Below are 23,734 nucleotides of genomic sequence, written 5' to 3'. Positions count from 1 at the left end.
CCTGAGCCTGTTACTTTATCCAGAAGATGGGGTTAATCCTATCTGTCACAGACAGTTGTGACAATTAAATGAAATGATATATATATATACTGTTGGCTCCCACATCTATGGGTTCCACATCTGTTTCCAACCAACCTCAAATCAAAAATACTTGGGAAAAAAAAATGCATCTGGGGCTATGGTTGTGGCTCAATGGTAGAGCATTTGCCTAGCATGTGTGAAGCCCTGGGTTTGATCCTCAGCACCACATAAAAACAAATGAATAAAATAAAGGTATTGTGTCCATCTACATCTAAAAATATTTGTTTTGTTTTAAATTGTGTCTGGACCGAACATGTATAGACTTCTATTTTCATTTCATGATTTCCTAAAAACTTTAGTATAACAACTGTGTAACAGCATTTACAAGTAATCTAGAGATGACTTAAAATATATACGAAGACGTGCCTAGGTTATATGGAAATTCTACACCATTTAAACAAGAGACTTGGGCATATGAGGATTTTGATGTCAGCCAAGGGTCCTGGAAGCCATCTCCCTCAGTTAGCAAGGGATGACAGTATAAGGCACCAAGAATGAAAACTGAAATGGTATTTTTTATAAAATGTGATTTTCCCCTAAAACCGTCTTCCTTAATAGAATCCCCTAGTTAGGAACTATGGCAAAAAATAAATAAATAAATAAAATTTAAAACATTCAACTGCCTTAGACTTTACAGCATCTTGCCTAGACTCTTCAAGTTTTGTTTTCTTTTTTTCTCAAAACTTTTAAGATCTACTATTTTAGGGTTTTTTGTTCACAGCAAAATTGAGAGGAAGGTTCTTTCCCTCTCCTTCTCAAATATCAGCATCCTCCATTAGGAGTGGCACATTTGTTACAATCCATTAACTGCATTGATACATCAATATCACTCAAAATCCATAGTTCACATTAGGGTTCTCTCTTGGTGTTATGCATTTCATGTGTTTGGACAAATAAAGAGTGACATGTGTCCATCATTGCAGTATCATACAGAATAGTTTCACTGCCTTGTTCATCCCTTCCTCCCCTAACTCCTGGCAATTACTGATCTTTTTACTATCTCTAAATTTTGCCTTTTCCATAATGTCATATGATTGAAATCATATGGCATACAGCTTATGAAGATTGGCTTCTTTCACTTAGTAATATGGATTTAGTATTGTTCCATATCTTCCCATGGCTTTATAGCTTTTTAGGGCTGAATAATATTCCATTGTCTGGTTGTGCCACAGTTTATTCATTCACCAATGAAGGACATCTTCGTTGCTTCCAAGTTTTGGCAACTGTGAATAAAGCTGCTCTGAACATCTGTGAAGCTTTGCTTTCTGGTGATGACATTTTTTTTTTCTTCCCAAACTACCATCATTTATACTTTATCAAGCAAAAATAAACTTTTACTTCTCATTTGTAAGAAGTAAAATTAGGACCAGGTTTTGACTTAATATCTTGAAGAATGTTCTAGTAGCTGTGGAATTTCAGAGATAAGCATACTGGAAATGAAGAGATCCACATTATTGATAAAGAAGTCTTCATTCTATACTGAACAAGTCCTTCATGAAGATATTATATATTGATAGGATTAGAAGATCTTCATTAAAGTCCTTTCCAACCCCAAAAGTGTTTCCTTTAAGGTTGAAGACCTTTTATTAGATATTTGTCTTATGTCCTCTCAAGTAGGAATCACTAGTCCAAGCCCTGGAGTTACAAGATAGACAAGGTTCCTGATAACTCCTAAACCTGCATCTCTGATCCCAGTTTGCCCCTTGTACCATAAAACACTTCTCCAACTATTTGCCAAAAATATATCAAGGTTGTTCAGCATATGCATTCATTCATTCAACAAATATTTACTATGTTCTAGGCATCTTTCTGGGTGGTAGGGATGCAGCAATTAAAACAATTTCATTTCTTTTCTTTTTCTTTTAAAGAATTATTTTTTAGTTTTTGGTGGACACAACATCTTTATTTTATTTTTATGTGGTGCTGAGGATCGAACCTGGGCCGCACGCATGCCAGGCGAGCGTGCTACCGCTTGAGCCATATCCCCAGCCCTTCTTTTTTCTTTTTATAGATGGTCAGAATGCCTTTATTTGTTTATTTTTATGTGGTGCCGAGGATCGAACCCAGTGCCTAACACATGCTAGGCAAGCGCTCTGCCACTAAGCTACAGCCCCAGCCCAAGGCCTTTTCTTAAATTAAATTAAATTAGGGAATCCTAAAGAAAAAATAAACATATATATTTCATTTTATTTTCACATAAAACATTCAAGTGTGCATTCATTCACTGATCTCTAGTTATAGGCTAAAGCATTTTCTTAGATTGGGCCTGTAGGTTGGAGTTCCTTAACATCTTTTCACACTGGTATTACATAATCTGTAACTTCCAGTTTTAGGCTATTTTTTTTTTTTTTTTGTAACAGGAATTGAAACTGGGGCCTCTTAATCACTAAGCTACATTCCCAACCACTTTTACTTTTTTTTAAAATTTTGAGACAGGCTCTCATTAGGTTGCTTACAGTCTCACTAAATTGCTGAGTCTGACTTTGAACCTGCAATCCTCCTCCCTCAGTCTCCAAAACTGCTGGGAGGCTCATGGTGGTACAGATGTGCACCACCACTCCTGGCTTTAAGTTTTTTTTTTTTTTTTTTTTTTAAACATGAGCAAGAATAAAGGTACTTAAGAAGACTGCATGCAGAATCTTTTCATATGATTGTGTGTATTCTCTTAGTCTTTTGCAGTTGCTGTCCCCACTTTTAGGGACTCACCTTCATTGAGGCTTTTCAAAACATTGAGTGTGGATTTTGAAGAAATAATCTTCCCACCACCACCACTCATATTTCATTGGTTTTGTAATAATTTAGGTAAATACAACACAAATAGCATAAACAGATTTGGGGACATATACACTGGGCTCAGTATATAGACAACCCAATGCTGGGGAGCAGAAGTGCACGGGTGTCTTGGAGAGGAACCTACTGGCCAAAAGTATTCATCTTGCCATGGATATCAGACAGTATGCCTTACAACATGGGCTGCATTGGCTATTTTGGAGAATTGGTTATCTGTAAAATGTTAAGTAGATGGTTTATAAGAGAGAACTCCTGTGTGACCAGAGCATCTTCCTGCCATGACTCTCATCAGACTATTTCTCCACTCCATGACCTTCAGGCATTCCTCACTAGGTAAGGCAACCTCTTGCCTTGATTCATGTGACCCCTTTGCAGCCTTATCTCCTTTCCCTGTTGGTGCCTTGATCGTGACTTTTTCACAATCAAACCTTTGTTCAACCTGGTGAACAAAGACAGGGGCCCGTGGCCCCACCCTTATTTGTGCAGGATGTGCACGTCTATGCCAAGTGCCTCCCTCCCTGCTGCCCCCTGCCCCCTCTTATCACTGCAGACATTGACAGAAATGTGCAGAGACCAAGCTTATAAGTAGCACCTCTTCAAAAGGCCTTTCTGGAACAACTCACAACAGGGTCTGCTTTCTTGCTTTTAAAATCTTCTGTAGCATTGCGTGTGTATTTCTGTTAAGATGTTTTTACTATGTCCCAATTTGTCCTGCTTCTTCTTTTTTCCCTAATAATCCTTGGTGTTTTTGAATTGAGCCCAGTTCAGTAAGCAAGCAACTCCAGGGTGAGCGTGAAGCTTTTCTCCCTTATCTTTTCCCCCTTATTTCCTCTTCTTCCAAGCCTGTGTCATTCTGGCTTTTATTCCCAGCAGGCAAGGCACTCCCAGCTTCAGTCATGCTAACTGATTCCAAGAGAGGACAAGGCTCATTTTAGTTCGGAAACAACACAGAGTCTTGAAAATTCTTGCACTTACCTCCCTTGATTTTCTTTTTTTTTTTTTTTAAATCAGCTTTATTGAAGCAAAATTGACATACCATAAACCACACCCATTTAAAATGTGCCATCCGATGGCTGTTAATAAATTGGCCGAGTTAGAACCATCACTGAGAATGAGTTTTAAAACATTGGTTACCTCAAAAATCTCTCTCCTTCCCTTTCCAGTCACATACTGTTTCTACCACCAGCTCCAGGCAACCACTAATCTGCTATTTATCCTTCTAGAGCTATTCTGGACTTTTCCTGCCTCTTTTTCATAATTGGAATGTTTTCTAGACCAATGTGCATGCTATTTACCTAAGGAACTTTGTGTCTGATTCAATGACTTGGCTTTGTTACCTTCTCTTTTTCTCCTCATGTTCAAGTTTCTCTTGGTTTTCTTTGTTGTGTGAACCAAGTCCTTGTTCAGCAAGTTGGCCTTTGGCTTATTGAGAAATTTGAGCTTTTTGTCCTCCCTTAGTATATGGAAAACTTGAATAGTATCATGTACAAAACAGATACTGAATATTATTAACGGTATAAAGGAATCTAATTCCTTCTAAGGCATGGAAAATCTTTTCTGTTATATTCAGCAGAAGGAACATAAAACTATTTAATTATTATTTTTGGTAATTACTAATTTTCAACTTTCGGTAAGGAAAATGCCATTTTTATTAAAATGATTTATGCTTGATAACTTAAAGAGTACAGAACAAAGTGATGTCCTAAAAATAAAAGTATAATATAATCCATTATTTCCACGTCTGGGTACATATCCAAAATAATTGAATGCAGGGACTATAAAAGATATGTGTACACCCACGTTTATAAGAGCATAGTTTGCAATAATCAAAAGGTGGAAGCCATCCAGATGTCCATTCATAGATGGACAGATGCTATGCAGCCTTAAAAAGGAGGAAATTATGACACATGCTACAACATCGACAACCTTGAAGACATTATGCTGAGTACAATAAGCCAGTCACAAGAGGATAAACACTGTATGATCTCACTCTTATGAGGTTACCTAGAGCTGTAAAATCCTTAGATGTAGAAAGTAGACCAGTGATTGTGAGGAGCTAGGAGAAGAGGGAGTAGGGAGTTGTTGTTTAATGGGTACAGAGTTTTGCTTTGCAAGATAAAAATTCTGGAAATGAATATGTAACAGTGTGAATGTACTTTGTGTCACTGAAAGAAACACTTAAAAATGATGAAGATGGTAAAATTCATGTGTGTTTTACCATGAGTTAAAAAAATTAAAGAGAATAATAGGGAAAAAAAGAAAGTATAAAGAAGAAAGTTAAATAAAACTTATCCAAAACATCCCCTCTTAGAAGCAACTGGTGTTAAGCTATGGTAATTATCTTTCCAAACATCTCTGTCAGTAGTGATATCACTATCACAACAAATATTAGTGTCCTTTGGGGTCAGGGGAGGTAGTCCTGGGTCTTGTGGGAATGCAGGTCAGACATGGGTGTCCCCTAGAGGAGGTCAGTAGCAGGGGCAGGATGTGATTACAGAGGCACAGAAACTGGGAACTGTGTGGATGTTAGGCTCGAGCCTGTGGAGGAGCCCCAGGGCCTACTGCAGGGTAACCGTTAACCGGGATGAGAGGCAATGGGGGACCTCCTTGTGCAGTAGAACAGAGGGTGGACGGCTGGGCTGCTGCCACTGAGCTTCTTAAGGGAGTTTGGAAGACCAGTGAATGTGAAGAACACATGCTGTAAGTTCATTGAGAAAAAGTAACGTACTTCTGGCAGAAATAATTGGGGAAGCTTTGCAGTGAGAATGAAGGTCAAGTTATAATAGTAAATGATTAGAGCCGTGAAAATACACTGTGTATTGTTAATGTGACCCCATTTTTTTTTTTAAAGAGAGAGAGAGAGAATTTTTTTTAATGTTTATTTTTTTTAGTTCTCGGTGGACACAACATCTTTGTTTGTACGTGGTCCTGAGGATCAAACCCGGGCTGCACGCATGCCAGGCGAGCGCGCTACCGCTTGAGCCACATCTCCAGCCCCATGTGACCCAATTTTTAACCCCAGAAATATAATTTAGGAAAATATGGGATGCACAAAATACATAGATAGGAATTCAACTCTGTTTTTTGTTCACATATAGTGTGAAGTACTTCAAAACATCGAAGGCCAGTAACATTTTTTTTTTTTTTAATTTGTACCAGATTCTGAGACAAGGCAGTAGGTTGATAATAATCTTCTCAAGGGGTGGCCTGAACAGAGTCACTTAATGAGTCTGTGACTGAGATAAGTATGGGAGATTTTTCTGGGTATGGTTCTGTTGTTGTTGTTGTTTAATTAACTTTTTGGTGCTCTGAATTGAACCCAGAGCCTTGTACATGGTTTTTCAGTGGTGATTATAGCTGGGAAGAGTGGTGAACTCTTGTAATCCCATAGACTAGAGAGGCTGAGGCAGGAGGATTGCAAGTTTGAGGCCAGCCTAGGCACCATATAGAGACCCTGTTTCAAAATAAAAAACAAAAGGGCCTGGGGATGCAGCTCAGTGGTAAAGTGCCCCTGGGTTTAACCTTTGGTACTGCCAAAAACAAATGAACAAAAAACACATTATCTTTGTAGTGCTGATTATATTGATATTCTTTCCTTTAGACTGTAGGGCTGTCATTCATATTCAAGTTAAGAATACAAACTGAGAATGAAAATATGTTCTTTCTAATTTAAGAGAATTAATAATAATAATAATTTAAGAGAGTTTTCTCCTTAAGGATATTCCACAGTTTATAGTTTCTTATATTGCAAGATACTATTTGTTTTCTCTGACTCCTGAAATATTGGCTTCTCTTTGAAGATTCTGTGCCCAGCTTCTACTGGAGACAAAATGGGGTGGTGTAGAAAGAACAAGTCCTTTGGAGGCAGTCGGCCTGAATTAAATTCCAGTTCCCCACATTTAATCTGCATGACCTTGGGCAAGATAGCTTAATCTCTCTGGATCTCAGTTCTTTACTTGTAAGAAGAGAAAAAGAGTAGCTACTAGGTCAGATCATACCCGATTCAGCTGGACTTCAACACTGGACAAGTGTACTACTGTTGTAAAACAAAACAAGAGGTGGTGGAGTACTTGCTGAGCCTGCACAAGGCCCTGGTTCCATTTACAGCGCTGCAATAAAGAAAAGAAAACTAGGTGATCAGAAGGTTGTTTAATTTGGGGACTCAGTAATGCCATTGGGGATCCAGGTTCTTTTCATCTTTCTGGTCTATCATCCCAAGTTATGTTGGCCTGGCGTTCTGACTAGTTCTCTGCTATAGTTCTGGCCATCTTGAGTCCAGGGCAAGAACAATGGGTCTTCCAATGGGTCTCCTTAAGAATGGGAGAACTTTTCCCAACCCACCCGCCCGCAAACCTCCCCTCATGTGTTGTTGTTCAGAAGTAGGTCCCACAGCATGCCCAGTCTAGTCACTAGCAAGGAGAATGGAATCACTGTGACTGACTCAGACTGTGAATTAAGAATCACTCCTGACCCTTCTGTCAGGGTCAGAGCCCTGGAATTCTTTGATAAGGAAGAGGTAGGGTTGTCTCATAGATAGGTCATCCACCTGTTTTATAGTGTTAATTACAGCTCCAGGTTATTATTTGATTGTGATTTGTTTAAATTAATGGATTTTATTTTTTAGATTATAGGAAACTGAGTGGAAAGTATAAAAATTTTCCATATACCCCCTCGCCATTACCTTCAGTTTCCCCCAATTATTGGGGAGGGGTAGTAGAAATAAAAAGCAAATGTGGTAGAATGTTTACAATTGGTAGATGTAGATGATGGGCATATAATAGTGATCTTTGTATTATAATTGTGACACTTATAGATTAATTTGAAAATGTTCAAAATGAAAAACTGAACAATAAAGACTTTTGTACATTTTATTTTTTTAAGAGAGAGAATTTTTAATATTTATTTTTTAGTTTTCGGTGGATACAACATCTTTGTTTGTAGGTGGTGCTGAGGATCGAACCCGGGCCGCACGCATGCCAGGCGAGCGCGCTACCACTTGAGCCACATCCCCAGCCCAACTTTTGTACATTTTAGATGATATTTTATATTTTTTTTTATAAATATTCTTCTGTGACTCTCATTTTCACATTTTCCCATTAAAGTAGTATTGAATTGGAATTTAGTCATAAGGAGTGAGATAGGGGTTTTGCTTAATTTTAGCTTTAAGTGCCACTTTATATTAAATTCTTTTAAACCTATATTTTAATTTCCATTTTATTGTGATCACATTACTATGTGATTTTTTTTTTGGCATTTTGAAATTCTAATAAAGTAGGTTTCATTATTCTTTATTCTTTCTTTTCCAAATTTTCTTGGATTTCCCAATGCCTTTATTCTTCCAGGTGAACCTAGTAATAAACACATCAAGTTCATGATTGATTTGAATTATGTTAAAGTTATAGATTAAATCTGGATAGACTTGATGTCTTTGTTTTCTCATTGTATAACAATTTCTGTAGACAGCAAAGGTTCCTTTAACAATTCAAATATTCATGTTAGTTTTTTTTAGTTTGAGAAATTAATGTTTTCACCATACTGTAAGGTAAATAAATATTTTAAAAATTACTTTATGTTAGGTATTAGGGAGGAAAAGAGGAATAAGACAGCATTGCTGCCACTCAGAGAGTTGATAGTCTCCTAAGAAGAATGATTCAAATGGTGTAGTTACATGGGGAAATTCAAGCATTTGCAAAATGGAGAAGTATCAGGAAGGAGAAGGATTTTAATTCTGCCTGGGATGGGCAGGCTAATCAGAGGAGGTGATGCCATAGTTTGCTTGGGCAGCCAGAACCAAATACCATCCTCTGAGTGGCTTAAACAACACCTTATTTCTTAAGGTTCTGGAGGCTAAAGTCTGAGATCACGATGCAGATAGCATGGTCAGGTTATGGTGAAGGCTCTCTCTTTGGCTTTTACAAGGTTACCTTCTCACTGTGTCCTTACATTATCAGAGGGAGAAAGCAAGAAGAAGCGGGAGAGAGAGGGACACACACATACATCATCACACATCATACAGGGGACAGAACCCATTGGTGCTTTATCACTGAGCTACACCCCATAGCCCTTCTTATTTTGAGACAAGGTCTTGCTAAGCTTCTGAGGCTGGCTGTAAACTTGAGATCCTCCTGTCTCAGTTTCCCTAGTAGTAGCTGGGATTACAGGCCTGTGACACCATGCCTAAGGCTAGAGAGATCTTCTTTTAAAGCCACCAATCCTATCAGATTGTCCCACCCTTATGACCTCATTTAAACTTAATTATCTCTTAAAGACCCTATCTCCAAATTCCACCACATTGGAGGTTAGAGCTTCACTGATGAATTGGGAGGCGGAAGTAAGAGAGCACTATCCAATTCATACAAGATGACTAGGCATTTGCCAGGCAGCCAAATTATGAGATGGTAATCAAAACAGAGAGATAGCAGACATAAATGCATAGAGGCCTATGACAGTGACAGTAGGGTGTATTTTGGGAACTACAACTGGCTTAATGTTGCTGGAATATAAAGTAGAAGGACATATAGCACTTTTGAAAGATGAGGCTAGAATAGTAGGTATGAAGATGGGGTCCAAGATTTTGAAGGACCTTGTTTATCAGGCTTAAGAACCAGGGACTTTGTCTTAAAGGTAGAGGGGAGTCACAGGGAGCTTTTAAACTGAGGATTGATATAGTCAGAATTGTTATTTTTAAAAAGTTGGGAAGGAGAAGCAATTTGAACACAAGCGAAACTGGAAGCAGCAATTCAGTCACTGGGAAGCTAATTCAGTCACTCTTGTAAGAGATGAAGGCCCACATTAAAGCGAATGCAGCAAGAGATGAGAGAGGCAACATCTGAACCATGTAAAGGACATAAGATACACAGGATTATCCGGATATTTTTGATGTGAGAGTTGAAAGAGCCATAGGCGTCCAGGTTGGGCTGGTGTCTTACTTGTTCAGTGTTTATAAAGAGACATGTTAATGACTCAACACATTATAAATTAATAAAATGACTCATCAGTTTCCAAACTCTAGTGGTAAGTATGTAACTATTCTATAAACTGAAGTTATATTGTTGTTAACAATGTTCACAAACTCAGGTTTTACCTATCATTCTGGAAACATCTGGGGAAGTCAGCCATCTTTTCTGGGCTGATGATTATTCACATTTTTTTAAAGGGAGGGGGTTGACATGATCTCATACACATTTCTGCTCTCCTTTTGTCCTGTGTCACATTTTCCTTAGTCCATTTGCTTTTCTGTGTTTAGAGCTGTGTTAGGTTTGGTAGATTACAGAAAGAAAACTGTGACACTTTTGTCTCCAGTTAATTTTATTTGAGAAACCAATTTATGGTACTTTCACTAAAAAGAAATAATGTCTAACTAAGGACTGATTTATATGTGATGAATTCTACACATTTTTTTCCATCTATTTGTTCATTTCTTCAGAGTTCCTGCTCTCATGAAGCTTATATTCCAGGGGAGGGTAAGCAATTAGTATACTCAGAGTATATAGCAGCCCCCATACTCGGTTTTACTTTTTGCAATTTCAGTTATGATCAACTACAGTCTGAAAATATAGAATATCCCAGAAATATACAATTTGTAAGTTTTAAATTGTGTGCCATTATAAGTATGACATCTCAGGCTGTCCCACTCTGAGAAGTGAATCATCCCTTTGTCCAGTGTATCAAACACTGTATACATTATCCCTTGTCATTACTCATTTAGTAGCCATCTTGGTTATCAGCTCTACTGTCACCATATCACAGTGTTTCTATTCAAGTAATCCTTATTTACTTATTTTTTTTAAAGAGAGAGAGAGAGAGAATTTTAATATTTATTTTTTAGTTTTTGGCGGACACAACATCTTTGTTTGTATGTAGTGCTGAGGATCGAACACGGGCTGCACGCATGCCAGGCGAGCCAGCTACTGCTTGAGCCACATCCCCAGCCCCTTATTTACTTATTAATGATCCCGAAGCACAAGACCAGTGATGCTGGCAATATGGATGTGATGTGCAAAAGAGATGCCATAATGTGCTTCCTTTTTTTTAAAGAGAGAGAGAGAGAGAGAATTTTTAATATTTATTTTTCAGTTTTCGGTGGACACAACATCCTTGTTTGTATGTGGTGCTGAGGATCGAACCCGGGCCGCACGCATGCCAGGCAAGCACACTACCACTTGAGCCACATCCCATGTGCTTCCTTTAAATAAAAATATTTTGCAAATTAGTAAGGATAGAAAAAAAATCATACGCTGAGGTTGCTAAGAACTACAGTAAGTTATTGTTGTTAATCTCTTATGGTGCCTGAATTTGTAAGTTAAACTTTGTCACAGGCACATACACACAGGAAAAAATACAGTACAGGTACAGTTCAGTACTATCTGTGATATCAGGCATCCACAGGGAGTCTTGGAACATTTTCCCCTTGGATAAGGGAAACCCTACTGTACAAAATGGTGATAAGGGTCACAGAGATCAGAAAAGAAGAGGACAGGAGGGTCGAGGGTCTGTTTTACTTTTTAATGTGGTGTTATAAGAGAAGCTCCTAATAAGAAGAGGCCTTGAGTAGAGACCTAGGAGGTGAGAGTGAATCATATGGTCAATTTAACATAGGTATCTTGATGAGTGTTCCAGGGAGAGGGAATAGCAAGTATAAAGGCCCTTAGGTGGCAGCATGCTCAGCTAATTTGAAGAACAGTAGGGAGACTGGTGCGGCAAAACCAGTGTGAGATGGGGAAGGTGAGTTCATTGAGGAGGAAAGGGGAAAATTATTCTGGGACTTGGAGGCCACTGATTTATACTTTTCCTTTACATGAGACAGAAGCACATCAGAGTATTGTAAATGGAGGCATGATATGATTTGAGGTAGGTTTTAGAAGCATCACTCTCTATTCTAGTATGTGGAGAATAGACTATAGAGAAGCAGGGGATGAAGGGAGACTGGTTAGAAGGCAGTTGCAGTAATCCTGGCAGGAGATGACAGTGGCTTGGACAGTAAGTGGCTTGGCAGTAAGTGGGGGAGGTAAGAAGTACTGAAACATAGTGGCATTTATGATATACACAATCTATACTAACGGGATTTGCTGATGAACTGGTTGTGGCATGTGAGAGGCATTGAAGTCTATGGTCTGAGTCACTGGAAGAATGGAATTTCCTTTTATGGAAATGGAGAAGATATGAGGGGCATAGATCTATGGGAGAAAACCAAGAGTTCAGTTTTGTTCTGGTTAAATTGGAGATGCTTATTTAGATGTCTAAGTGGAATCATCAAGAAGTGTCATTGAGAAAGTAGTTGGATAAATAAAGTCTGAACTTCAGAAGAGGGGACCAGCCTGGAGATATTTAGATGGTATTTAAAAGCCACAAGTAGGGCCAGCCATGGTGGCATATGCCTGTAATCCCAGCAACTTGGGAGGCTGAGGCAGGAGGACCACAAGGTCAAGGCCAGTCTCAGCAACTTAGTGAGACCCTCAGCAATTTAGCAAGGCCCTGTGTCAAAATTTAAAAAGTGGGGGTGGGGGTGGGGCACAGTGGTTAAGCACCCCTGGGTTCAATCCCCCTATTAAAACAACAACAACAACAACAACAAAAGCCACAAATTGGGAAATAAAAGACCAAGAGAGTTGAGAAGTCAGGCGGCTGAGCTGTAAGGCACTCCAGAGTCTAGAGGTCAAGTCCAACAAAGGGGATTGAGAAGAGGCCACCAGGGAGGTGGACCAAAAACTAGGAGAGTATAGCATCCTGAAAACCAAGTGAATACAGTTTTGAAATGCTGGGAGTGATTAGCAATGTCCTAATATGTTGATAGTCAGGAAAAATGACTGAAAATGGACTGTAATGTTCAATGATGCAGAAGACAGGACTAGCATTCCATTAATGATTTTTTTAACTTCTAAATATTGTCACTGCAGATTTAGTTAGTTCTAAGTGTTTTCACTGTAAAATGAGAGCTGTTCAAGGTAATTTGCATAAATTAATCATTTCCAACAGTGGCAGTATAGTATATAAATAGAAATATTTATGATCCGCATGCATTTTTATTACTAGTGATAGTATTCTTCTTGACTAGTGGGCATGTTCTTTGCGAGCATTATTTTTTCTTCACCTCCCCAAGAGTTGTTTGTTCATCGATTCATTCATTCACTCATCCGGAAAAATCTTTATTAAGCGTCTTCTCTGTGCCAACTCTAGGTTTTTCTGGTTCTGATAGATCTAATTTCACATGCGCGGTACTTGGCCTTTTCTGTGGCTCTTGGTGTTAGCCTCTCCGCAGTGGGGTTTTTCCAGCCTACCTTGTCCAACTGCAGTTCTCGCTGTGGGCGGATGGAGGCCAGAAGTCGGTCAACCGGTGCGTCAGTCCCAAGACCGGGAGGGGACCCTTTGGACACCGGGGAAGCGATATGCAGACGAATGGGCGGGGATATGTAGATGAGATGGGCGGGCCGCGCCAAGCGAGCCGCGTGGAGTCCAGGAGGGCCAGCCCTTTCTTTCTGGCGGGATGCAGATGAGGGGGGCGGGTCGCGTGGAACGAAGGAGGGCGGGCGGTATGTAGATGAGGGGGCGGGCCCGCCCGCGGGCGCGAGGAGCGGCTCAGCCGGCGGCCGCCGGGAACTGGAAGGCGCCCGGCCCTTTCTTTGACTGGAGCGGACCCGCGGACGCAGCTGCCTCTCCAGCCAGAGCCAGCGCGCTCTGCGGCACGGTGGACACCCTGTCCGAAGCCGGCCAGCCGGCAGCTTCCCGAGTCAGCAGAGCATGGGCAACCACTCTGGGCGGCCAGAGGATCCCGAACCAGGTCGGTGTGGTTTGGCTGGGGGTCGCGCCGCGCCCCCTCCCCTGCCGAGCGCCCTTCCCCCACCCGCCTCCCGGGCTGGCGGGCCGGCGGCTGTGGCGCTACCCGCTGCGCGGAGTGGGGGCGAGTGTGGAAAGGTGAAGTTCCCGCGATGTGATTCTTGCCTTTGGAATGCGCTGATGGGGTTGTGAAATTACCTGTGCTGGTTCCGCGACCAGGAAATGCCACTCGCTATAAACACGTACCTGAAAGCCCCGGGGTCAGCCCGGACTCCCGAGAGTGGAGCGGGAAGGAGCTCCCAGGCCCGGCCCGAGAAGTGGGGTCGGGGAAGGGTCTTCGTGAAGGCGTCACCGTGTGACCTCTCTGGCCCTTCGGGTCTCCTATGCGGTGTAGGCAGTTCTTGCAGACTTTCTGGGCCATGGGCGACGAAAAGTGTGACTTGGCAGTGGTTTTCTGGTTCATTGTCCGTTTTTTTTTTTTTTTTGCAGTGCATCATTTGCATATCACACTTTTCTGGAGTCCCGCGGAAGGTGGCGACCCCGTCAGCTGATTTTGTTACTCATACTCAGACCAAGGGCTTGATTGTGACTTGTTTCTTCCCCCAACATAATCTGTCCTTATTCTGGGATGCCAGAACTTGTCCAGTTTATCAAATTTTTATTTCCTTGGAAATGAAGGGAGTGAGCTTTTGTAGAGACAGCTGGGCTCTAGATTTCATCTTCTGGTCCTTCATCCTGGACTCCCGCACAGATTTTGATGCTAATAACCACGGGTTGCGTTTAAAAAAACGAAACAGAACGTTTCTGTACTGACACATGAAGTCAAGTGGATTTTATTTTAGTCTCAAAAATGGCATCCTAGGTGATTGGAAAGAGATAGTTGATCTAATGTTGGAGTCCATTGGTGGCATGTGACCAGTCATAACTATTAAATCTTTTTTAAAGGAGTAATCTTTAATTTTTAATTTGAGCCAGGAAATTGAGGCTCTGAAGTGAACTGATTTGTCCAAATGATTTATCCCTTGAATTGGGAGCAGTGCTATGATTAAAAACTTGGTTGTCTCAGCCTCAGTCATTTATGCCTCAGTCCTTGAACTGCTTGTTTTGACCATATTCCTGGGGCTGGGCAAAGGTGGGTGCCTCCCTGGTTCTGTGGCATGTTGAACTGGTACAATAGCCAGGACTGAAAACTTCAATAACTACACAGAAACACTGTCAAGAAAAATCTTAGAGGTGGGGTTACTGCATAGGTTACATAGAAGTCTTTAGTTACACAATACTTGTCCAAACTTTTCTGTGCAGAATAACCAATATATACAAAAATAAGAACAGTATATTGATTTTTCTGTGTAAAGAAGCCTGGGTAAACCCTGTTGATAACTTATTAGGTAAAGGATTTGTAACATTTTCAAAACACCTCTCACTAGTGCCCAAGAAATGTGAAAAAACCCTGTTTATTATTACTTCCTGTGAGATAAAATTGTAAAAAGACTGTCATTCTTGTTAATGTTTTTGAGTTTTTTGGATCTTTGTGTTTCAATTTCTAAGTGACCTTACATTTTAAAGCATTCTGATGAATAAGAAATCCAAGATATTTTTATGCTAATGACACTTTTGTGTTTGTAGTTTTCAGGGTTTATATAATTTCAGAATAGGAACTGAGTCTGATTCGTTGAAGTTAAAGACACTTGATTGGGAAATCTTGGTAAGGACTTTCAATGTTGGACATTTGACTGAAAGGATGAGCGTAATCTTAACTAGTCTCTTCTTATTGCTATGATGAAATGTATCAGTGAGATTCTGGAAAGTAGAGTTTTGTTAAAGATAAACGTATTTCCACTCTGCTTTACCATGGGGGCTGGAACAGTATTAGATGCCTCCCACTGGCAGTTATTGGTGCATTGGATTAGAATCTGACCTTGGAGAGCAGTCAGTCACAATTTTGGGATTTTGTGGATCTGCAGGACCTCAAATGTTTGGGTGAGGAGGATCTTTTTAAAGGGTATGGCACACAACTCTAGTCCCAGCTACTTGGGAAGCTGAAGGAGGAGTTGGAAAACAGTCTGGGTGACATAGTGAGACCCCCCATCTCAAAATAAATAAATAAAGAATAAATGGGGGTAAAATTCTCCTTTCAGACTCCTTCAGCAGGATTCAGAGGGCTGGAGGGCACCATCTCTTCCAGGTCTTCTCTTCCTTGCCTACTTTGGGGTGTATCCAGGCAGGAGGCAGGTTTTTAACTGCTATTTATTTTCTAGCCCTTGGATTTGCTGTGGTGGCAAACAAAGTTCATCTTTGGTGGTATCTGCGATGTTCTGAATTGGGTCATTGTAACGCATTGTGGTACTGCAGGATGGGTAAGAAAAATTGATCAAGTGACTTGAAGATAAAAAAACTCAAAAAACTCAAAAACATTAACAAGAATGACAGTCTTTTTACAATTTTATCTCACAGTGTCTAAGGGCAGCTAGAAACAGAACAGCATGCTGAAGACCACATCTCTTATTTCCTAGAAGGTCCCAGTTAACAACTCTTGTTTCCAACCAGGTTTTCAGTTCTTATATTGTCAGAGAGGGCTGTTGAACATGGTTGTGCAGTCTGCACACTACTCAAAGACATCTGGGTAAAGGGGTGAGTGGGCCCAGCTGCGATTGTATAAACCCAGAGGAAGGGGTCTGTTTTGCAGTTTTTACTGTTTGTATTCAAGCAAAGGTGCCCAGTATGCTAAAGATCTCTTAGAAAATGAGCTTAGAAGCCTTTTCCTCGTCCTGATACTAGTTGACAGTCTGCTTACTTCTTGTTGTAAATTTATATGTATGCATTTAAAAGATAAATACAAATGACATATAAAAGTAATACTTCCTCAGGTTGCACTCTGTATTACAGGTAATGATAACTGTAGTTACAGATGAATCCCCTAAATAGCCAGTTCAGACAGTAAAAGTTTATTTATCCCTCCTGTGGCAGTCTGCTGTGAGTTGGTGCCTTTAGAGGAATTATTGATGGTTATTAGATGTTCATCTTCATCTTCATCATATGGCTCCTAGATTGCCATCCATCTGCCTGAATTCAGGAGAGTGAGAATGCTTAGAGGATCCTGCAGGAGGCTTTAAGGGTCGGACCTGGAAGTGGTGCATGCCAGTTCCACCCACATTCCACAGGCCAAGCTCAGTCACACAGCCCCACCAGGATGCCAAGTGACTGGAAAGTGTCTGCAGTGTGTCAAGCAGAGGATAGCATGGATGGTGGTGAACACTAGCAGTCTCTTTTGATGATCATTCTCAACCACATTTGTGTCAATATTTCATTTTTAAGAATTTTAATCTGAAAAGGTGAAAGGCTTATATAAGTGAACATGCAAATACACATCACCTGGATCTGTAATTAATATTTTGCTATATTCGTTCATCTTTTTGTCCCTCTATCCATCCATAGTCCAACTTATTTTCTGGTGCATGTCAAAGCTGCGGTGATTATCCCTATAATTCTACATAAAATAATATACTATGTTTTTATGAATTCTTGATTTATTAGCTTCCAAGGCTCTCCACTAACCCTCACTACAAAAGTTGAGAAGTTTCCTCTTGTGCCCCATTTCTGCAAGTCACACATAAACTTTCTAAATTCATTGTTAGTATTCCAAGGCTAGTGGTGGAATACAGGTGGTGGAGGGTTGGTCAAAGGGCTTGAGCGGGAGTTCCTGGCTTCTGTTGTCATTAGTTTTCAATTTCATGGATTTTATATATTCACTAAGAGTTCAGTATAGTATGCATTTTTCTCAAGTATATTTTGTTCTGTAGAAGAATTTCATGAAGTGTTCTGAGAGACATACTTTGGAAAATGCACCTTTTTTATTAAAATGAAGATATCTACATAAAAAAATCAGTGATAACACATATTTTAAAAAGATAAGATCAAGTATATCTGTTGCCGTAGTAAATACGAGTGGGTTAAACTGTTCATTAATAAAAAGAGTCTTCTTCCCACAGATTAAGACAAAACCCAAATCATATGCTTTTTCAGATAGTACTTGATTTTAAAACTTAAGTCAATTAAAGTGAATAATAAAAACCAGTTATTTAAGCTTTCGAGTTCAACATTGTGATATCCTATTTATAAATCCAATAAAATTTAGTGATCACTTTTAAGGGGATCTTTGATTAATATTCAGTTCAATATATAAACTTTACTAACAAATTTTAAGCATTTTGAATTGTGTCTATTAATATGTTTAGGTTCCTGTTAAAGTCTGAATGAGAATTTTGGTTTTTTAAGTCATAAATTTAATAATTGTTATAGAAAGCATAGTGATTCTTCAATCTATACATATTTCAAAACACTTATACATTCTCTTTTTTACATGTGTGAATCTATAAATGCACACTTTCAAATTAAAATCACAAATTAATACTCAATTACACATTATAGTAGAATCAAAAAGTTGACCTGTAACTGTTTAATAGATACAATTCTCTTAAACATAAAAAATATAATTCTAAAACGCAACTTAGTATTACTATTTGTTTGATTGTTTTAAAATATTTCTCTGCTTGTTCTAAGTCCTTCCATGGTTAAAAGATGTTTACATGACTTTTTTTAGTTATTTAATTATTTGTGGTATTGGGGATTGAACTGGGTGTTCTACCGCTAAGCTATATCATCAGCCCTTTTTTATTTTTTACTGTGAGACAGGATCTCAGTTGAGTTGCAGACTGGCATTGAACTTGCAATCAGTCTCCCAAGTTGCTAAGATTACCTACTAGCACTACTATGCCTGGCTAGTAAATGTTTTATTCCAAATAATATAGGGATCACTTTCCATATAATTTTTGGGATTTCCATCTTAGTTTGCTGAGATTTTTAAAACAGACATCTCTGACAGGGCCAAGGATTGATTCCTTAAGCTTCAGATGTAAACTTTAGCCCCTTTTGTTTTGGTTGAACGTATTCTTAAACATTTGATTTGAGCATATACAGGGACAATCTGCACATGATAAATTTCCTCAACCTTCTCCTGACCTACATTGCCCTCACGCTTTATTGACAGTTTGACTAGGTATAGATTCCTAAGTTCAGAATCTCTCTACAGCATGGATTTCAAAAATTAAACAAGGAAGTGCTATAATGCCAATGTACTTTGGAGTCAAGTTATATTTTACTTAATTCTTATCACCCCTGATAGGAGCCTGAACAACTCCCCCCCAAAGCCCCATGGTCATATGGGCATACCACTTGATTAGAGTTTGCACTTTTTTTTTGCATTTAAAATACGTAAAAATTTTTGTACCTAACTACAAAGACCTTTGACTTGATAGAATGCTGCCTGTTTTTCTTATACTTTCTGTATCTTAAGGCAGTATCTTTTTTGATAGTAAGACAAACGTGATTCAACTGTGGATGTCTCTCTAGGCTCTGTTTAACTTACAGGGTCACTCCATTGAAACAATAGAAACAATCAGTTGAAGACACAAACACACACCCTGAGTATCTCAAATGAGACAGGACATTTTATGTTAGTAAAATTATAATCCAAGAAGAAAAGTAGAAGTTACAAAATCTGATACACTAAATAGCAAAACATTGGCAGTAATGAAAACCTATTAGAAACTGATGGGAACACTCACAAGTAGAATGGGAGAATTTAACCATGTGTCATACACAAACCATTTTTTCAGAATGTTCATGGAATGGTTAAGACATTTACCTATTCATTAAGACCAAAAAGAAACCTCATTATACTCATTTTTTTTTGTCAATAATTTTTAGTTGTCAATGGACCTTTATTTTATTTATTTATATAAGTGGTGCTGAGAATCTAATTCAGTGCCTCACACATTGTTAGGAAAGCGCTCTGCCACTGAGCCACAACCCCAGCCCTCATTATACTCTTTTTTAAGGGAAATTTTACTGGTTACCCTGTGATTATAATCAATAAACTGTAAATAATAAAAACTGAAAATTTAAAAGCTATTTAAAATTTTTTATTCAATGGGAGCTAAAAACTATATAAATAATTTAGAAAAATAACGTGAATACCAATAGTCACAAATAAATTAAAGAAAATAAATAAAGAAAATTCATTCTTCAGAAAGCTTTTATCATCGAGAAAGAATAAAAATAAATGAAGTACATGGAGCTGGGGTTGTGGCTCAGCGGTAGAGTACTTGCCTACCACGTGCGAGGCACTGGGTTCGATCCTCAGCACCACATAAAATAAATAAATAAATAAATAAATAAAAATGAAGTACACAAAAAGCATTAGAAAATAAAAAACAGACCAGGTATGGTAGTACCATTCCTGAGTTCCACCTATTTGGGAGAGGCTGAGTTAGGAGGATGCTTGAACATAAGATGGAGGCCAACTTGGGCCATATAACAAGACCCCATCTCAAAAAACCCCACAAAAGACAAGAAATCTGGGAAACAGGAAAGTTGTTATTTTTTAACAACTCCTGCATGGGAGTTCGGTGGAGGTGAGGATATAGTCACAGAATGAACAAAATGTATAAAACCTGGGGGAGAAATAAGAAAGGTACAAGCCCTCTATGATAAACCATAAATTCACAGAAGCATATATATATTTAGTTATAGATAGACAATACCCTTATTTTATTTGTTTATTTTTATGTGGTGCTGGGGATCAAACCCAGTGCCTCACACACACTAGACAAGTGCTCTACAGACCACAACCTTGACCCCTAGGAAAGTTTTTTTTTTTTGGCGGGGAGGTACCAGGGATTGAACTCAGGGGCACTCAACCACTGAGCCACAGTCCCAGCCCTATTTTGTATTTTATTTAGAGACAGGGTCTCACTGAGTTTCTTAGGGCCTTGCCATTGCTGAGGCTGGTTTTGAACTCATGATCCTCCTGCCTCAGCCTCCTGAGCCACTGGTATTAAAGGTGTGTGCCATGGTGCCCGGCTAACAGGAAAGTTTTTAAGAAGCACAGAAATTAATCCAGTAAATTATAACTTTGTCAATTTCACTTTTTCTCTTTCCTTAGCACATGGATGGCATTTAGTTAATATTTGTTGAATAAATATGAAAGAACATTAAAATAAGCACTAGAATTGAAAAATGTACAAGTAGATTGTTAAAGAATGGAGTAGATAAAGCTACAGAGGCTACAATAGTACATTCTTACAAATGTAAAGTATAAGCTCTAACTAAAATATAAGCCAAATTTAACCAAACCATATATTTTATAAAATATTACACCATCAGCTAAAAACTGGCTTGTTGCAAGAGTGTAATAATGTTATTAAATAAATAGGATTTGCAAAATAAGTAAATTTAAAATTTTTTTTACCTTTATTTTATTTATTTATTTATTTATTTTTATGTGGTGCTAAGGATCAAACCCAGTACCTCATGCATGTGGAGCAAGTGCTCTACCACTGAGCTACAACCCCAGCACAAAATAAGCAAATTTAATGAGAAAAATTGTTTTACTATATGTCAAGAAAACATTTAATAAAATTTAACATCTACCTCATAAACATTTAATTCATATTGGAATGGCATGGATCCTTTCTTAAGATAATAACTAAAATGGTCTTAAAGCAGCTTAACAGAAAACTAAAAATATTCCCATAAAGATCTGGAACAAGACAGTGGTACCCTGGTAGAGCTGTACAATATCGTTTTCAGATATACTATCCAAAGTAGTTAAGCTCTTTTGAAAATGCTTATTAAAAATGAGATAATATTAGTATTATTTATAAGTACTGTAATTCTTTTATTAGAACAGCCATGGATAAAATTGAGAAAAAATAGCCATGGAGTTCACTGAAAAACTTAGAACTAAGGAGAATTCAGTAAGGTAACCCATCTTGTAAATGAATATGCATATTCAAATATGAAAAGTATGTATGTATGTATGTATATGAATGTATATATAACAGTGGTTTTCTTTTATGTTAGTAGTAATCAGAAATCAACAATGAATTATTTATTAAAAAGTTACATTCAAGGGTAGGGATATAAGTCAGTAGTAGAGTACATGCTTAGCACTCCTGAGGCCCTGGGTTCAATTCCCTGCATGGGAGTCGGGGGTAGAGGTAAGGATATAAAGGTCACAGTCACAGAATGAACAAAATGTATAAAACCTGGGGGAGAAATAGGAAACATACAAGCCCTCTATGATAAACCATAAATTCACAGAAGCATAGAAACTAGAGAGATGAGATAGATATCATCTTTTATATGAAGGAGTTATCCTTCATATATTATAGTTTTTAAAATTAGAAATAGAGACTGAAAGTATAGATCACTAGTTGAGTACATGTTTTAGCATGCACAAGGCCCTGGGTTCCTCCCCAGCACCAAAAAAAAAAAAAAAAATACTTGCTGAATTTTGTAAAATGCCTTGTAGACATCCATCTCAATCTTAGGATTTTTCTTTTTAGATATAATGATTTGGTTTGATGGATTTGAAAGAAGATGTTTACCTTATAATGATTTTTTAAATCAGATTTTTCTAAATTCTCTCTTTGGAATTTTTTTTTTACATGAAAGGTTAATTAACAAAATGTTTTTGTTGGTATCTTGTTGCCTCATATAAAAGATATGAGAGTGTGTTAGAGGTTAGCTCTAAATTTCCTGCTAACTTTAACATTCTATGATTTTATGTTTTTAGACATTTAAACATCCAAACTCAAGAAAGTATTTGAGTGTCTTGCCTCATTAGATCTAGTCTGTTGAATTGTTTTACTTTATTAAAAAAAATTTATATGGTTCCAATCAGATCATAACCGCCCATGTAATACCATAGAAGCAGCATGAAAACTGAACATTTTGAAGGGCGTCCATCTTTAGGAGGATTTTGTTATCACATGACAAAACGCTTCTCTCAGGACAGTCCTCCAACCCACCCCAGCCTCTCTTCTCTTCTCCTTCATCCTGTTCGTCCACCACCTTCCCATTCCCTTTGGTGAGGGACCTCTCTGGCATCTACCTTCCCTTGGATGTTGAATTCTTGTTTGTCTTTGTCATCTCTCTAGCCCCTAACTCTGAAGAGTCCTTAACATAAAGTAGGGTTCTGATGAACTGATGTCAGCTGTTTCTCATATTTCCAGGAAACATTTGAATTCTTAGGAGAGAGTAGGTTTATTATTTCTAAATTAATATGGACAAGTATTTAAGACTGGGATTTAATAAAAAAATCTTTTAATGTTATGAACTTCAGACAAGCTTGTGCAGAAAAGAGTTTTTCTTCATTCCACACCACTACAAAGATAACTCATGATTCTAGGCCAAGGGGACTGACTCTTTCTGGTCAGCACAGGGAACATGCCTACCGTCTCATTTCATTCCTGTCAGAGGACCTGTGTTTACCTGGTCTTTCATAACTCATATCTGTTCACTATCCTCTCATATTTTTTATGTGAGGCAACAAGGTAACAACAAAAATGTTGTTAATTAACTTTTCATGTCAAAAAAAATTCCAAAGAGAGAATTTAGAAAAATCTGATTTAAAATTCATTATAAGGTAAACATGTTCTTTATTTCTTTATTTATTAGCTTTTCGTGGACACAATATCTTTATTTTATTTTTATGTGGTGCTGAGGATCAAACCCAGTGCCTCACGCATGCCAGGCGAGCGCGCTACTACTTGAGCCATATCCCCAGCCTAAACATGTTCTTTCAAATCCATCAGACCATTATCCTTTCTCAAAATCCATCAAACCACTATCCTTTCTCAGCTCATCTTTTTTTTTAACCCTTGCCCTATTCAGAAAAATCTGTCTTTTCTCCTTGATTTTTCTCTTATTTCTAACTACTTGTCCCAAATTAAACTTTGTTGTGGACAAGTGTTACCGTTAGGACTTCTGATAAACCTAGAAAAGTAAAGTCATAAATTTTGACCTGAAACTATACCCAATAAAAACTGGTGCCCAAAACATCCAAAGCTCTTGAAAATCCCCATTGTGTAGTATGCCAAAGAATTTATCTCCTTTTTCTAATGGGCTCTGCTTTTCTCTCTAGAACCAGCAACCAAATGGAGGGGGGGGGGCGGGAGGCCACTCTTAGAAGGTCAGATTATCAGCTGTCTAACCTCCTGATCTATAAACAAATAAACAAGGAACC

General features: G+C 38.4%; 1 protein-coding gene across 10 annotated transcripts in view; it reads left to right on the top strand.

The window, feature by feature from the left end:
- The window catches only part of Specc1 (sperm antigen with calponin homology and coiled-coil domains 1), a 287,982-nt gene that overhangs the window by 115,296 nt on the left and 148,952 nt on the right, over positions 1-23,734 (top strand). Inside the window, exon 1 of one of the 10 annotated variants that reach the window (XM_046422045.1) lies at positions 13,446-13,648. The exons of the other annotated variants lie outside the window; for them this stretch is intronic. Coding sequence (XP_046278001.1) covers positions 13,609-13,648 — 40 coding nt within the window. The 5' untranslated portion in view covers positions 13,446-13,608. Of the gene's footprint in view, positions 1-13,445; positions 13,649-23,734 lie in introns of those variants that run through there. 10 annotated transcript variants of the gene reach the window in all.

The sequence above is a fragment of the Marmota monax genome, unplaced genomic scaffold (genome assembly GCF_021218885.2).
Source record: "Marmota monax isolate L192 unplaced genomic scaffold, Marmota_monax_Labrador192_F-V1.1 WCK01_AAM20220418_F8-fsc00311, whole genome shotgun sequence".
NCBI classification, from domain to species: domain Eukaryota; kingdom Metazoa; phylum Chordata; class Mammalia; order Rodentia; family Sciuridae; genus Marmota; species Marmota monax.
The sequence above is the reverse complement of the archived record's forward strand: the minus strand, read 5'-3'. Positions and strand labels throughout refer to the sequence as shown.